The sequence below is a fragment of the Gracilinanus agilis genome, chromosome 2 (assembly GCF_016433145.1).
Source record: "Gracilinanus agilis isolate LMUSP501 chromosome 2, AgileGrace, whole genome shotgun sequence".
Classification (NCBI taxonomy): domain Eukaryota; kingdom Metazoa; phylum Chordata; class Mammalia; order Didelphimorphia; family Didelphidae; genus Gracilinanus; species Gracilinanus agilis.
In genome coordinates this window covers 479,811,647-479,826,009 of record NC_058131.1, presented here as the reverse complement: position 1 = coordinate 479,826,009, position 14,363 = coordinate 479,811,647, and the positions used below count along the sequence as shown (strand labels likewise).

The following is a 14,363-nucleotide window of genomic DNA, read 5'->3' as shown; positions in this document are numbered from 1 at the left end:
GATTGATTCAATTGCTTCTCAGCATTTTGACTAAAAACAAGTGTGAAAATTGATTCCCCATACAGAATCAATACTGTGTACGAGTTCCAAAGCAGAAGAGTGATAAGGCCCAGGCAATGGGAGGTCACACAGTTAAGAAATTCCTTAGGTCAGATTTGAACCCAGGACCTCCCATCTTTAAGCCTCTCAATCCACTGAATCATACACACAGTATCAATATTAAGTATCAATTCCAAGGCAGAAGAGCAGTAAGGGCTAAGAAATTGGGGTTACGTGACCAGTCCAGGGTCACACAGGTAGGAAGTATCTGAGCCCATATTTGAACTCAAGATCTCTTATTTCCAAACCTGGCTGCCTATCTACTGAGCCATCTAGATGCTCCTAATAACAACTTATTTTTTAAAAAAGAATGTCATCAGAGATGTATGACCAGAAAAGGAAGAGGCCAGTTATGGAGGCAGAATAACCAAAAGGTAGTCTCCATAGTCTATATGATATGTACAAGGGAACTAATAGGAATCCCCTTGTATAATGAGTAGGGTCCTTAGGGAATATTTATAGAAAGACCATGAACAAAAATTTCATAATATTCCAATCTAAATCATAAGTAGTACCCACACTGATGAGCTCCCAGATTCATTGACATACAATAGAAGCAAAGGAAAGATACAGAAAATGAATATAAAGTACGGCATGGTCCCATAACAATGGCAGAACACAGTCATTCTCAGTGTATTAGCTTTTTTGCTAAACTGCTTTTTTCTTTTTTTTTTTTTTTTTGCAGAAGATGTTCAGTTGGGTAGGGGAGAAGTTATGGGCAATAGTTAGAAAATAGAAAAGAAAAAATAGAAATAGAAATAGAAAGAAATATAAAAACAAAAGGCATTTAAAAAGCATATTAAGGCTTGTAAGGAATAGATGCTACTAAGCAAAGCCAAGGATAGCCAAAAGATGGGGTGGAAATTTAATCCATACTGGGAAAAACTACATGAAACAATGACAGCTAATAACAGAAATTGGAGATATTCAAATCTAACTAAACCCATTTTCTCTGCAAAGTCGTCTTTGGATAGGAAGAACTAAGATGGCTAAAAGAGAGCAAATATCCAATATAAGAGAGTATCTAGTTGTCCTTGATGAATTCAAGTCACTTTGTCCAGATCAACTATATCCTTAGACACAAAAATAACTGGTAGATGATTACTGAGCCAGTCACTGTCAGTGATCTTTGAGAAAATTGTGAAGAAATGGGATAAATGCTGTCTATATTTTCAAAAGAGAAAAAAGATGAATTTGGCTTCAATTCCCAGCACCATTCACATACTTTTAAATTTTCTCTTAAAGATTTGGTCAGTTTTAATTACGTTTCTAATTAAACACACACTACTCTACACTATATTCTTCCTCCAGTGCTCTTCATCAAAACTTTCAATTTTTTTTAAGTTTTATTGATGATTTTTATAATTATATATTAGTGATTTCTGAATGCATTGAGAAAATGTTTGGACTTGCAGTCAGACAGGTGTAGGTTCAAAGCTTACTTCTGATACTTCTAGTTAAGTCACCCCAAATAAGTCAGTTATCCTCACTGTGTCTGTTTTTTCATCTATAAAATGAATAGACTAGATGTTCTCTAAGGTCCTTTCAAGCTCTTAAATTTATTTCCCTATTAATATATCCCTCCCTGCTGGTGAACAAACCCATGAAATAGAAGGTGAACAGTTAAGTAAGACCAATAGATACATCAACCATATATATGCAACATCTTCAACATTCCAAACTAATAATAGTATACCTCCTCTTCAACAAAAAGAACTACATTTCCTCATCTCTAATCTGAGATCAAAATTTGAACCTTTAAGGCCACAATATCAGAATGCAAACTGTCATGGTTCTACTGAGTCCTACCTAAGCTGGGAAGGATTAGGCCCAATGATCTACTGAGCCTCTCACATAATAAGCTGCCTAGCTTTTGGGGGAGGTTCATCATCAGATACTCAATTACTTTTGGCCACAGCTATTCATGAAACTAAAGTCCAAAAGGCACATAGGTGCTGTATCAGTACAAGGAGGTTACAAAGTAGATAGTAGATCTTACGAAGTACTGCAGTAAGAGAGAGATCATAAATCAAGGAACTTTCTTTGGTGTGAAAATTCCTTCCACTTATACAGATTGCAACTATTCATTAAAGAGTTGTCTGAAGTTCAGGGAGTTTAGATGGGGCTTAGGGCCACAAAAATGGTACCAGAAGCAGGATTTAGACTCAATTCTTCCTGACTCCAAGTCCAGCAAATTATCTTGAGTGAGATTAGGTAAAGAGAAGCAATGGGGAACAATCAGATGAAAAGCCACCAGGTAAATGGACCTCTTTTCAGTGCTACTTTGATAGGCAAAAGCAATCTCTTTGGATCATCCACAACTGATACAGAATCCTAATTTCATTTGGGTATATGAGTACCTGTCATGTAGCAACTGGATTTTAAGGATTATATAATTTATTTGAGGAAGTGTGACCTACATATTCAAGGGATGGAGAGGAGACCTACCTGGCTGATGTATATTGGGCAAGTTGAGGGAGAGGGGTAGGAGATAGGGTAGAAAAATAAGTTGGACCACAGATGCCAGGTTGAATACTGGGGGCTTTATCCCATAGACCAGGGGTTGGCAAAGTATGGCTCTCAAGCCATATCTGGCTCTTTTGAGGGTCAGATATGGCTCTTTCTGCAGGAGCCATAAAGTCAATTTTTTTCAGGCTCTGTTACAGGAGCACACACTGTGAGCACTGTACGGCTCTCACGAAATTACATTTTAAAAAATGTGTTTATGGCTCTCACGCCCAAAAAGGTTGCTGACCCCTGCCATAGACAATGGAGAGTAACTGAATGAGGGTTTCCAAATTCCGTGAGTTTGGGAAACAGGTTAGAGGGTGAGAGGGGGATGGTAATTTATAGGCCCGTAATGTTGAACAGGTAAGAATATTACAGTTTACCCATTCCTTAACGGAGTCATTTTTTCAAAAACATACTCATGATGATCTGGGTAACAGAAAGACACTAAGAATATGATAATATTCTTCCTTTTCAAAGATCAGCTCTGCATTGTTAGTTTCATCAAGTTAATTCCAGACAGGTGATATTTATGTCATTCTAAACACTTCTCTAAATAATACTGAATCATCTAGGGGAGTTCAAATAGCTTTCGGAACAATCAGTTAGTAAACTAGATTACTGTGAATAGCTTTATAAATTCATTTCTGGGGCAGGTATTCTATGTTGTGTGTGAGCACATATGGGATATATGAGGAAAAGACACTTTTACCTTGATTCGAAGTATATACAATCTAACTAGGGAGACAAGATATGAAGTAAAAAAAGAGATAAGATGAATAATTATTAAATTATGCCTACACCACCACCTGTAATCAAAAAGCTACCTTCCAGTGAGACAGATAAAGCAAGAAGCATTTATGAAGCCCCAGAATGAGCACATATAATAAGTTCCAGAGATACAAAGTCAGAAATAAACAGTCCTTTATCCATAAGGAGCTGTCATTCTACTGAGGGTGGGGAGAAGATACAATATATTCATAGGAAAGTAAATGCAAATAAATACAAATTTATTTAGGTTCTAACAACTGGGGGAAATCAGAAAAAGATTCTTGAAGAAAAGTGACAATCTGAGTATTGAAGGAAGCTTAGGGTTCCACAGGTGGAATTGGGATGGGAACACTTCAAGCATGGGAGACAGCCCGGGTAAAGGCAGAGATAGAGGAAACAATGCAATGTTAATAAATAAATATATGAATAAAAGTCAATACAGATGAAGCCCAGTATTTATGAAAGGGAGTAAGGTATAATCAGGTGGGAAATATAGCCTGGAGGCAGATTGGCAAGGTATCTAAATGCTAGAGATGAAAGTCAGGAAGTTTAATGATCAAATTTGGATTTGAGGAATATCAATCTGGAAAATGAGTGGAAGACTGAGTAGACAGAAGAGGCTGGATGCAGAGACCAATTCGGAGACTGTCTTAATAGTGGAGACCAAGTAATGAGGTCTCAGACTAGTATAGTTGTGATTTAAGTGGAGAAAAGGGGAATGGATACAGAAATGTTGTGGAGATAGGCTCAATTTGGCAACTGACTGTAGGTGAGGCATGAGTTAAGAGACTCTTGGGTTGTCAATTTGGGTGAATGGAAGAATGAATGATTCAACCAACATGAGAAGTAACGAGGAAAGGTTAAGAGGCAAAGGGTTTCTAAAACTGCTTATTGGAACACCAGTTTTTTCAATATTCATTATTCTGGATAAAAGCCTATAGTCAACTACATCTGATTTTCACTCCTTGATGACAGCTTGAAAAACTTGCCTCATATCCAAAGTCTTTACCCTCTCTTTCCAATCCAGAAGTAGAAGCCAAATCCTAAAGAACTCTGAAATGGTCTCTTAACTTTGGTCATCTTCTGTTTTTGTAGAGTATCTTTGAAACATCCATGTTTCTGTTTCAGCTCTTCCATTTTTGAGACCAAAGTCATCATGCAATTGTTCCTTCTCCAGTAGTATTTCTCTTGTTGTTGCCTCTCAGATATCTCCACTATTTTCTTAGAAGCATTAATGCCTTCAGTGATAGCTTTGAGATCCTGGTCTCAGAGAATCAGAGTTTGGTACACAGATTCGAATAATGGGTCACATGGGTTGACACTGGAGGCTATGTGGTAGCATTGTTCCCACAGTTCATCCTCACAGGCCTGTAAAAAGGCAGTAACCAACCAGTGAAAATCTAAGAAAGTCAAATAGAAGTAGAGCCTAAATGATTGCTGGTTTTGCTGGCCATTTTCTCCAAGTGACTAGAACACTCTTCCTCAAGCTGTGTCAGCATTATAGTGAGTTTATTCAGTTTTTTAGAAAACACTTCCAGTATACTCTCCCTTGACTTTAGAGGCAGGCTGATAGGTTTGTGAATGTTTTCTATTGCCCCAAGGATAGACTTTATGTCTGGGGACAAAGAACTTAACTTAAGGTCTAGGATCTTCTGAAGATGTGAACTGGAGAAGAACTTCCTTAACAACATCTCATTCTTCTTTACAGTCATGGAAATTCTCCTCCATGTTGAAAAAAGTAGTATATCCATGATACAAACTTCCAATGAGATTCATTAATTAATAGAGTTGTTTCTCTACACTGGTACAACTGTTTAGGGGATTTTGATCATCTGGCCCACACAACATCAACTCATGATCTAGTTTTGTCATCACTTTTATTTTTTCTTCAGGTTGCCATTCCTGTAAAGTGATAAATGATTCCTTAAAAGGAGGATATATTTGTGTGAACATCCACTCCAGAATATCCAAATGGTAAAGTGAGGGGAAACACAAGAGCTGATTGTCTTTGGTTCTGTAATATAAAGACTCTCAAGGAAGGGGCAGTCTATGTCCATAAATCTCTCAAACACAGCCATAGTAGCTTCCTGGGTAAAGCAGCAGTCATCATCTTCCTCATTTTCTTCATTCTCCCCCTCTCCTTCCTCACTTTTCTCTTCTACTCCCTCTTCCTTTCTCTGTCTCCTCTGTAGCATCATCACCACCACAGCAACAGTCAACCAGAAAGGATTTGGCCATATTTCTAGCCTAGAATGTATTATTAAAGGAATAGTTAGTGAACAGTCATTACAAAGAGCCAACATGACTTCATCAAGGACAGACTGCGACAGGCTAATCTTAATTCATTTTTTCTGATAGAGTTTCTAACTGGTAGATGAGGGGAATTCTATAAATACAATTTATTTAGATTTTAGGAAAGCATTTTGATAAGGTCTCTCATGCTATTTTTGTGGACAAAACCTAGATGACACTGCAATTGGTAGTTTCACAATTGGTAGAATAGCAAAATCTAAAGAATAATTAAAGGCTTGCTGTTAACAGTAAACAATAAAGTTAACAGTAATTTGGAAAGACATCTCCAGTGAGTATCTAAGGGACACATGCTTGACCCTGAGCATTTTAACTTTTGGGGCAATAACCTGAATAGAGAATAGCATGCTTATCAAATCTGCATATGATACAAAACTGTGAGGGAAAGCTAACATTGAATGACAAAGTTAAGATTCAAAAATATCTTGACAGTTTAGAACACTGGACCAAACTAGACAAAATGAAATGTAATGAGAGTAAATATGTTTGATATTTTAGGTTAAACAAAAACAACACAATTTTATAAGTAAAGGATTAAGGATGCATGGTGCATGGGTAGATAGCAGTTTATCTAAAAAACTAATAGTCGACTGCAAGGTAGGCAGAAGTTAACAGTATAATATGGTAGCCAAGAAAATTAATATGGTTTTGAATGATATTAAACATTGAACAATATAAAAACCCTGAAATTAACTATCTTGGCAGAAAGGAAGAAAATAGTTTCAGATGAGAGAATCCATCCAAATCATCCATCTGTATGCAGTCTATAGCTTAATTAAAGCAAAGTTCAAAATCAATACCAAATTAGAAGGATAAAAACAAGGAAACAATGGTGCAATTATTAAAGAGTTCCAATCTGACCTACATAAACAAGCTATTGAAGAAAAAATGGAGGGGAAAGGAATGGCTAAAAGACATTGACTCTGATTATCGTTACCTAGAAAAGTTTATAGGAGCTTGCTTTACTGATCTATAGGGGGTAATGGCCTCAAATGCCATTTAATCCCACTCTCTCACTGTATTTATAAGGAAACAGAGACCTACGGAAGTTAATTTTCCCGAAGTCATACAAAGGATCAAAATTGGGATTAGAACCAAGTCCTCTGATACCAAATGAAGGCTTCCTTTTATCATACCATTCTATCTCTAAGACAAGTATAAAGAAAGGTTAAGAGTGGCAGATTTTGAGGTATATAAAATTTGATAAAAAAAAATTTTTTTTAAGTACCATGTCTTCTATTCATTAGTGAAAACCTAGTTGAGACTATATCCCATTGATCTTCAGTGGTTCAATCAGCAGTGCTTTGTGATTTATTTTGTGATCTAGAGCTGAAAGAGACCTCAGAGGTGATCTAATACAACCTACATACTTTATAGATGGGAAAACGTAGGCCCAGGTTAAGCAATTTGCCCAACATTATATAGGTGGTAAGCATTGGAGGCAAAATTTGAAACCAGATTCTCTGATTTCAGAGCTAATGCTCTTTTCACTTCAACATACCACCTTCAATGCAAAGCAGGTACCACAAATAGGAGGCCAAGAGTCCAGGAACCACTTTATCCAGTAAAAACTTCTCTCTTTTCCAGGTTGAGAGACATGGAAGAAAAGTCATGTCCTTGCAAACTTATTCACAAAGCTTTATGAGAAAGGAAGACAGAAGATTGTAAGTAATACTTCAATATCTCATTATCTCATTACCTCAGTGAACACATGATCTTACTGACATGGATATTTCCTCTATTATTCAAATAAACTACAGGTTCTTAACTTGATGCTCTTCTTATGACTCTACTATTGTTTTGTTTTGTTTTAAAAAAAAAACCCTTATTGTCTGTCTTAGAATCAATACTATGTATTGGTTCTGAGGCAGAAGAATGTGGTAAGGGCTAGGCAATGGGGATTAAGTGACTTGTTTGCCTCTATTGTTAATAAGATCAGAATCACAAGGTTTGAACTGGTTTTCATGACATGAACTGTTTATTGGAAAAATAAAATTTGAGAGGTTGTACTAACTTGTATTAAGAAAATTTTAGCGGTAACATCTATGGAGTTTCTCTATAAGTAACTTGGAATCAGAGAAATCAATATACTAGAGAAGTACACTTTGGAGCTGCCTCAAAGGATGTTTCCAGAGACCAGACAACTACATGGGATATCTGAGATCCCAATCTATAACCCCTTAGTGGAAAGATATGGCTTTTGGCATTCCTGGTTCAGAGGCTTCTTTCCATAAAAAGGTTGACCTTGATCCTTCCCACCTGGGAGGATTGGTGAACTAAAGTTTTAGTTTGCTTCCTTTGGCCTTGAGATTGTTATCTGTCCTTTTTTTCAGGGATTTCTTGCTTTCCTTGGGAATTAAGTGTTGTCTACATGCCAGTTCTCAGTGGGGTCCATGCTACCAATAATGTCATGGTGGCAGTGGTGGTTGGTCCAGCAGAACCTAGAACTGACCCAAAGCATTATTGATCTAGATCTGACCAAAAGGGGGTAAATGTCAACCCCTGGGAATCTCTGGGCTCCTACCCTTTCTAACCAGTAGTTTCTAATTACTCACTGCTTCCAAGGAATCCCTCCTCTCAACAGCAGTTTCTATCAGCCCACAAAAAGAAGTCCCTACTGCATATCCCAGCAGTTTCTACCTGCCCCTGTTCCAAGACAGAGATAATCACAAAGACATTTCTGCCAAAACTCTCTTCCTGCAGTTCAATTGTTCTATGTATTCAAACTACATATACTCTGTTTCCCATGACTATGTCCTATAAGAATCCCCTTTCTCCTTTCCTCCACCTAAGCATCTTTGCCTGAAAAGGCAGTGTCTTCCCCCAATTTGCAATTCCTTGTCCCTGAATAAATATCTCATTTATTTACTAATCACTTGGTTGGTCTGAGTTTTTGTACAGGTTGACATAGGGAACTGAGTGGTGACTATTCTGGAATGTTAACCCAGGAAGGAAGAAAATTTGAAATTCAAAATTTTAAAAAAAGAGAATGTTTTGTTTTGTTTTTAAAGTCATTCATTCCAACCTCTTCATTTTACAGATGAGAAAACTGAGGCTTGGAGCCTTCGTTGCTCTAGGTTATACCAATATTTATCTTTTAGAAAAGTTAACATGGTTACATAATTCATGCTCTTACTTTCCCCTTCACACACACCGCCCCCCCAGAGCTCCCCCCCCCCCATGGCTGATGCATATTTTCACTGGTTTTAACATGTGTCATTGATCAAGACCTATTTCCAAATTGTTGATAATTGCATTAGTGTGGTAGTTTCAAGTCTATATCCCCAATCATTTCTGCCTCAACCCATGTGTTCAAGCAGTTGTTTTTCTTGTTTCCACTCCTGTAGTTCTTCCTCTGAATGTGGGTAGCATTCTTTTCCATAAATCCCTCAGAATTGTCCTGGGTCATTGCATTGCTGCTAGTACAGAAGTTCATTACATTCTATTTTACCACAGTGTATCAGTCTCTGTGTACAATGTTCTTCTGGCTCTGCTCCTTTCACTCTGCATCAATTCCTGGAGGTCTTTCCAGTTCACAAGGAATTCCTCCAGTTTATTATTCCTTTGAGCACAATAGTATTCCATCACCAGCATATACCACAATTTGTTCAGCCATTCCCCAATTGAAGGGCATACCCTCATTTTCCAGTTTTTTGCCACCACAAAAAGCGCAGCTAATAAAGGGCTTTTTAAAAAGAAATAGGGACTGTCTTTTGCCTCTATTTGTATCTGGAGTGCTTAGCACATAGTAGAAGTTTAATAAATATTACTGATTGATGGATTGATTCTCTAGGCAAAGTATTCCAAAAGTTAAATGTTCACTTGAACATTCACCAAAATTCTATAAACTATTTTATCGCAGAATTTTATCTTTTGTTTGGAAAAATAATAAATCCTGAGGCACATGGGTAGCATAGAAGATAGAACAATTGCTTGGAATCAAGAATACTCATCTTCCTGAGTTCATATCTGGCCTCAGATACTTACTAGATGTGTGACCCTGGGCAAGTCACTTAATCCTGTCTGCCTCAGGTCCTTATCTGTACAAATGAGCTGGAGAAGGAAATGGCAAACCACTCCAGTTTCTTTGTCAAGATAATCCCATAATGAAGTCACTAGGAGTCAAGACAGAGACCTGAAATGATTGAAGGATAATGATACAATAAATTCTAAGCAAAAGTTTGTATCAGAGAGATTTTCAAAAACTAGATGGAACTCTGTCTCTTCGGACTTTTTCACTTTCTAAACAGATGTTTAAATTTTTTCTCTGGTAGGTTTGTTTGTGCCCAAAACATAGGGCACAGAATTTTTGTTCAACTGACATCAGGTTTCTAAATGGTGAAGGGCTTATAAATCTTTCTTAAATGTAAAGATCCTTATATTTTATTCCATTTGTAAATGTGTCATTTGGAATAGTTGTAAGCCCTGGAAGACTATGTCTCCCAGGGATCCTTGCTACAACTTCCCCTGACACCTCCCACTTCCTTTGTGGGAGGTGTCAGAGAAAGTATAAAAGGGAAAGGTTGGCATCTTTTCTCTCTCTCAACCCTGGAAGCTCTCTCTTCTCTGGATGCTGGCTGAGCTCTCGCTAGCTCCCTCTTGGCTATCTCTACCCTGAGACCCTGGCTCTCTCTTGGCGCCTTTTTCCCTTTCTTCCTACCTCCTAGTTTTCCCTAGACCTTCCCTTTCCTAATCTAAAAAAATCTAGCTATTCAAAACCCTAAAGTTGCTCTCTGATCATTCATTTGAGGGCTCTGGTCAATTTCCTCCGCTGAGGGCTGAGGACCACCAACTTCCTTTCCCTTCCTCTACCTTCCTCTCTCCTTTCTCCATTCCTCCAATCCTCATACCTTCCTCTCTTTTCCCTTCCCCCACATATAGTCCACCTGTCAAGACTGAACATAATCTTAGTATCACAATATACCATGGAAATCATCTAGCCAAAAGATGTCAAACTTATGTAGAAACAGACCTCTTCTGACACAAATTAACATAATCCATAGTGTGCATAGTTTTATTTTTTTTAAGGCATTGAGTGCAGTGGATTGAGAATTTGACATCCTGATCTAGTCTAATGAAAGTGAAAATTTCCCTTACAACTGTGAAAACTTAACACTAGCCTATACCCCTTTTCTTTATCTTGGTGCCCTAAGATCAACCTTGGATTTTAAAGGGAGAGTTTTGACACTAAATTTGACTGGATGGGATTGATCTTGACTGGATTAAACTGTAACCTGCCCCACCCTTTGATTGAATCAAGATAGTGGAGAGGGAAAAAATAATGGGAGGAGAAAAGCAAACATACTCTCTAACCCTCTTCCCCTCAAAATTTGGGTCCCTAAAGGAAATTATTCTTTTTGGGCTGGAAATGTAGAGGAAAAGTTGTACAGAGGCTTAGCTCCTGAGCTTGGTGGAGGCTTGGTAAAAGAATAGCCAGTCACATGCAGAAAGAGGCCTTTTCTTTCTCTGATGACCTGTTCTTTTAATATATTTAACAAATAATTATAAATTAAGATACAGTCTCCAGAGAATTTTATTGTTAGCATAATATACCTAGCAAGGGGTCATCCAGTCTTTGCCTGAAGACATTTCATCTCCCTCCTCTAGTCATCATCTCATGTCTCCGAATTTCTCTAATCATATTCTTTAGTACCAGAAAAGAACTCATTGCATCCAGACCACATTGGTAAACATTAGTAGTTTTTTCGCTGATAAAATCTCTGAAAATTCTAAAATCCTTTCCCCAACAAGTTGGCACCATTATTTCTTTTTTTTTTTTTTTTTTTTTTTTTTTTTTTTTTTTAACCCTTGTACTTCGGTGTATTGTCTCATAGGTGGAAGATTGGTAAGGGTGGGCAATGGGGGTCAAGTGACTTGCCCAGGGTCACACAGCTGGGAAGTGGCTGAGGCCGGGTTTGAACCTAGGACCTCCTGTCTCTAGGCCTGACTCTCACTCCACTGAGCTACCCAGCTGCCCCTACCCATTATTTCTTAAAGAAAAAATTCCATGGCAATAATAATTAGATTTTATGTAGTGCTTTAAAAAGATTTGCAAAGTGCTTCACAAAATCATTTGACATGCCTGGGAAGTAAGTGCTATTATTAAGAAAGTCATCTGGAATATAAACAATTGATTCTTGATTCCACTTGACTTATGGAGACATCACTACACAACTGAGAATTTTCTTGGGACTACCTAGAAAATAAATTTACATTTTCGTCTCATGATATTCTTACGCCATCTCAATCCATTAACTTTTTTTTTTTAAATCTTTACTTTCTATCTTAGAATCAATGCTGTATATTAGTTCCAGGGCAGAAGAAAAGTAAGGCCTAAGTCATGGAGGTTAATGACTTATCTGGATCTATAATGCTGTATACTGGACATCAGCTTTGTACCTATTCATTTTTTATTTGTACCTATTAATTAATTGCATTATTCTACATTTAATTTAGATTAGAACTGTTCAGAACTGTAAAACATAATTAATTACCCATCATGGTCCTCCAATGTATGGTATCTCTCCCATCCCACCCAATATTTCATTCCAGAAGGGCAATAAGACCTCTCCCATACAAACAGATGGTGATAAGGTGGACAATGGGGGAACAAGGGGACTTGCACAGTGGGGACTCTGGCATTCTAGAAGAATCGCCCAAACCTACACTTGTTCCTTATTCCCTGTGATGTACATGTCAAACCCCAAAACAACCTCCACCTGAATTTGCCCATGCCCACTTTCCAGAGTTTTCAGGAAAGGTGAAGATTTCTCTGGAATGCAAGATTACTAGCCCCCAAACCCTTATAAATATGCCAACCTGTATACACAGAGTGTGGAAGCTGCCACTCTACAGAGGAAACTGCTACTCTACAGTAGAGCTGCTATTTCATACTCAGATTTGCCATTCCACACCAGGAGAGCTACTCTTCCATCAGCTCCAAAGAGGCTACTCTAGGGCTTGTTCATTAGCCCTAAGGCTATCTGGTAGCCCCAGACTATTCCATCAACTAATAGGTTATTATGCCATGATATATCTCTTCTTCAAATAAAATTCTTTTCCTACTTCTGGACTGAATGGAGTTTGAGTCTCCCATTCTTGGGGCAAGACCCTGCTGTTACAAACTTGGGTGTATTTCTCCCATAACATCTAGACCTGGCTCTCTATCATCTGAGACACTTGGCTACCCCCTCAATCTATTAACTCTTACTTAGTTTTCCAAAATAAAACATGTGGAGCTTTGTTTTCAAATCCCCAAAATATGTATTAGGGGCTAGAAAAGGTAGCCTCAGAGTTGTAAGGATTAAAAATGATAACAGCTGATATTATGAGGGAAATTAATATTTAAATTAAAGCCATGATGGTAAAAATAAATTAGATCATGTGCCTGTAAAAATTCAAATTGCCGCCAGTCCCCATCTTGTCTATGTAGCCAAAAAGATCATCTCAAGCCCGACCTCTGAATTTAAGCTGCGCTATATGTTGGTTCCCATTGACTGACATTATCATGTCAGAAACTGGAAACCCATTGGATCACAGAAAATATAGTTTCAAAGTCCCCCACATGTCCACAGGAAGTTTGTCAAATACTTTTAAATGGGACCTCCCCGAATTCCAAACAACACAGAGTCAAGAAGACCTAGCTCTAGTCCTATCTGTGACACATATTCATTGTGTAACATTGGGCAAGGCAACTTTCTAAGACCCTAAGCTATAGAAATGCTCAACTATATTAGTGAAGGTTTCCTCACTAGGCAGTTCCCTATAGCAACAAGTTATAGGTCCAGTCGCTATTAACTAACAAGAGATCAAAATACTGTCTCTAGAAGACATGATTGTTTACTTAGAAAATTAATCACCCTGTCCTACTCCCCAAAAATGAGAGCCAATAAGTGAGTTCAGAAAGGATATAGGAAATAAGACCATAAAAATAATTTCCATCCCTATATATCTATCAAGAAAGACCAAGAAAAAAATTTTTAACTTTATAACAACAAAAACATTAAGTATCTTGATGCTTACCTGGATACAGATGAGACCCATATAACTTCTTGATGTATTCAGGACTTCATCAATGTGGCATTCCCTTCCACTGACACAGACTGCAACCCCTCTACAAACTGTGATCAAGAAATTCATTACCCTGAAACCCACCAAACTTAGCTTTTCCAGACTTTAAAGGTCACTAGACCTCTATTGGCATTAGTCAAGGAAATCACAGGCACCTCCCTGATAAGGGACCTTTTAAAAAAAAAAAACTATAAAACAATACTGGCATTAGTAAGGGAAGATCTAAATTAACAGAATAGATATTCAATGTTCACATATGAGTCAAATTAATATATTAGAATAGCATTTCCTATTAACCTACTAATTTAATGTAACAACAGTAAAAACCTAGGAGTATATCTGCCAACACAAACCCAGTAACTACATGAACATAATTATAAAATACTTTTTATGTTAATAAAGTCAGATTTAAATAATAGGAGAAATATTCATTGTTCATAAGTGGGCAGAGTTGAAAATAAAAATGATAGTTCTACCTAATCTACTTATTTAATGCCATTCCAATGACCAAAAAAATCATTTTATTGAACTAGAATAAATAATAACAAAATTCATTTGGAAGAACAAAATGTTAAAATATCAAAGAAACTGAAAAAAAAAAAGTA

The 14,363-nt window shown here is 37.3% G+C and overlaps 1 protein-coding gene across 1 annotated transcript in view; it reads right to left on the bottom strand.

Moving 5' to 3' along the window:
• BBOF1 (basal body orientation factor 1) overlaps positions 1-14,363 on the bottom strand; it is a 75,694-nt gene that overhangs the window by 36,216 nt on the left and 25,115 nt on the right. Inside the window, 2 exon segments of the mRNA XM_044659978.1 lie at positions 1,393-1,481; positions 13,394-13,399. Of these exon segments, the coding sequence (XP_044515913.1) occupies positions 1,393-1,481; positions 13,394-13,399 (95 nt within the window).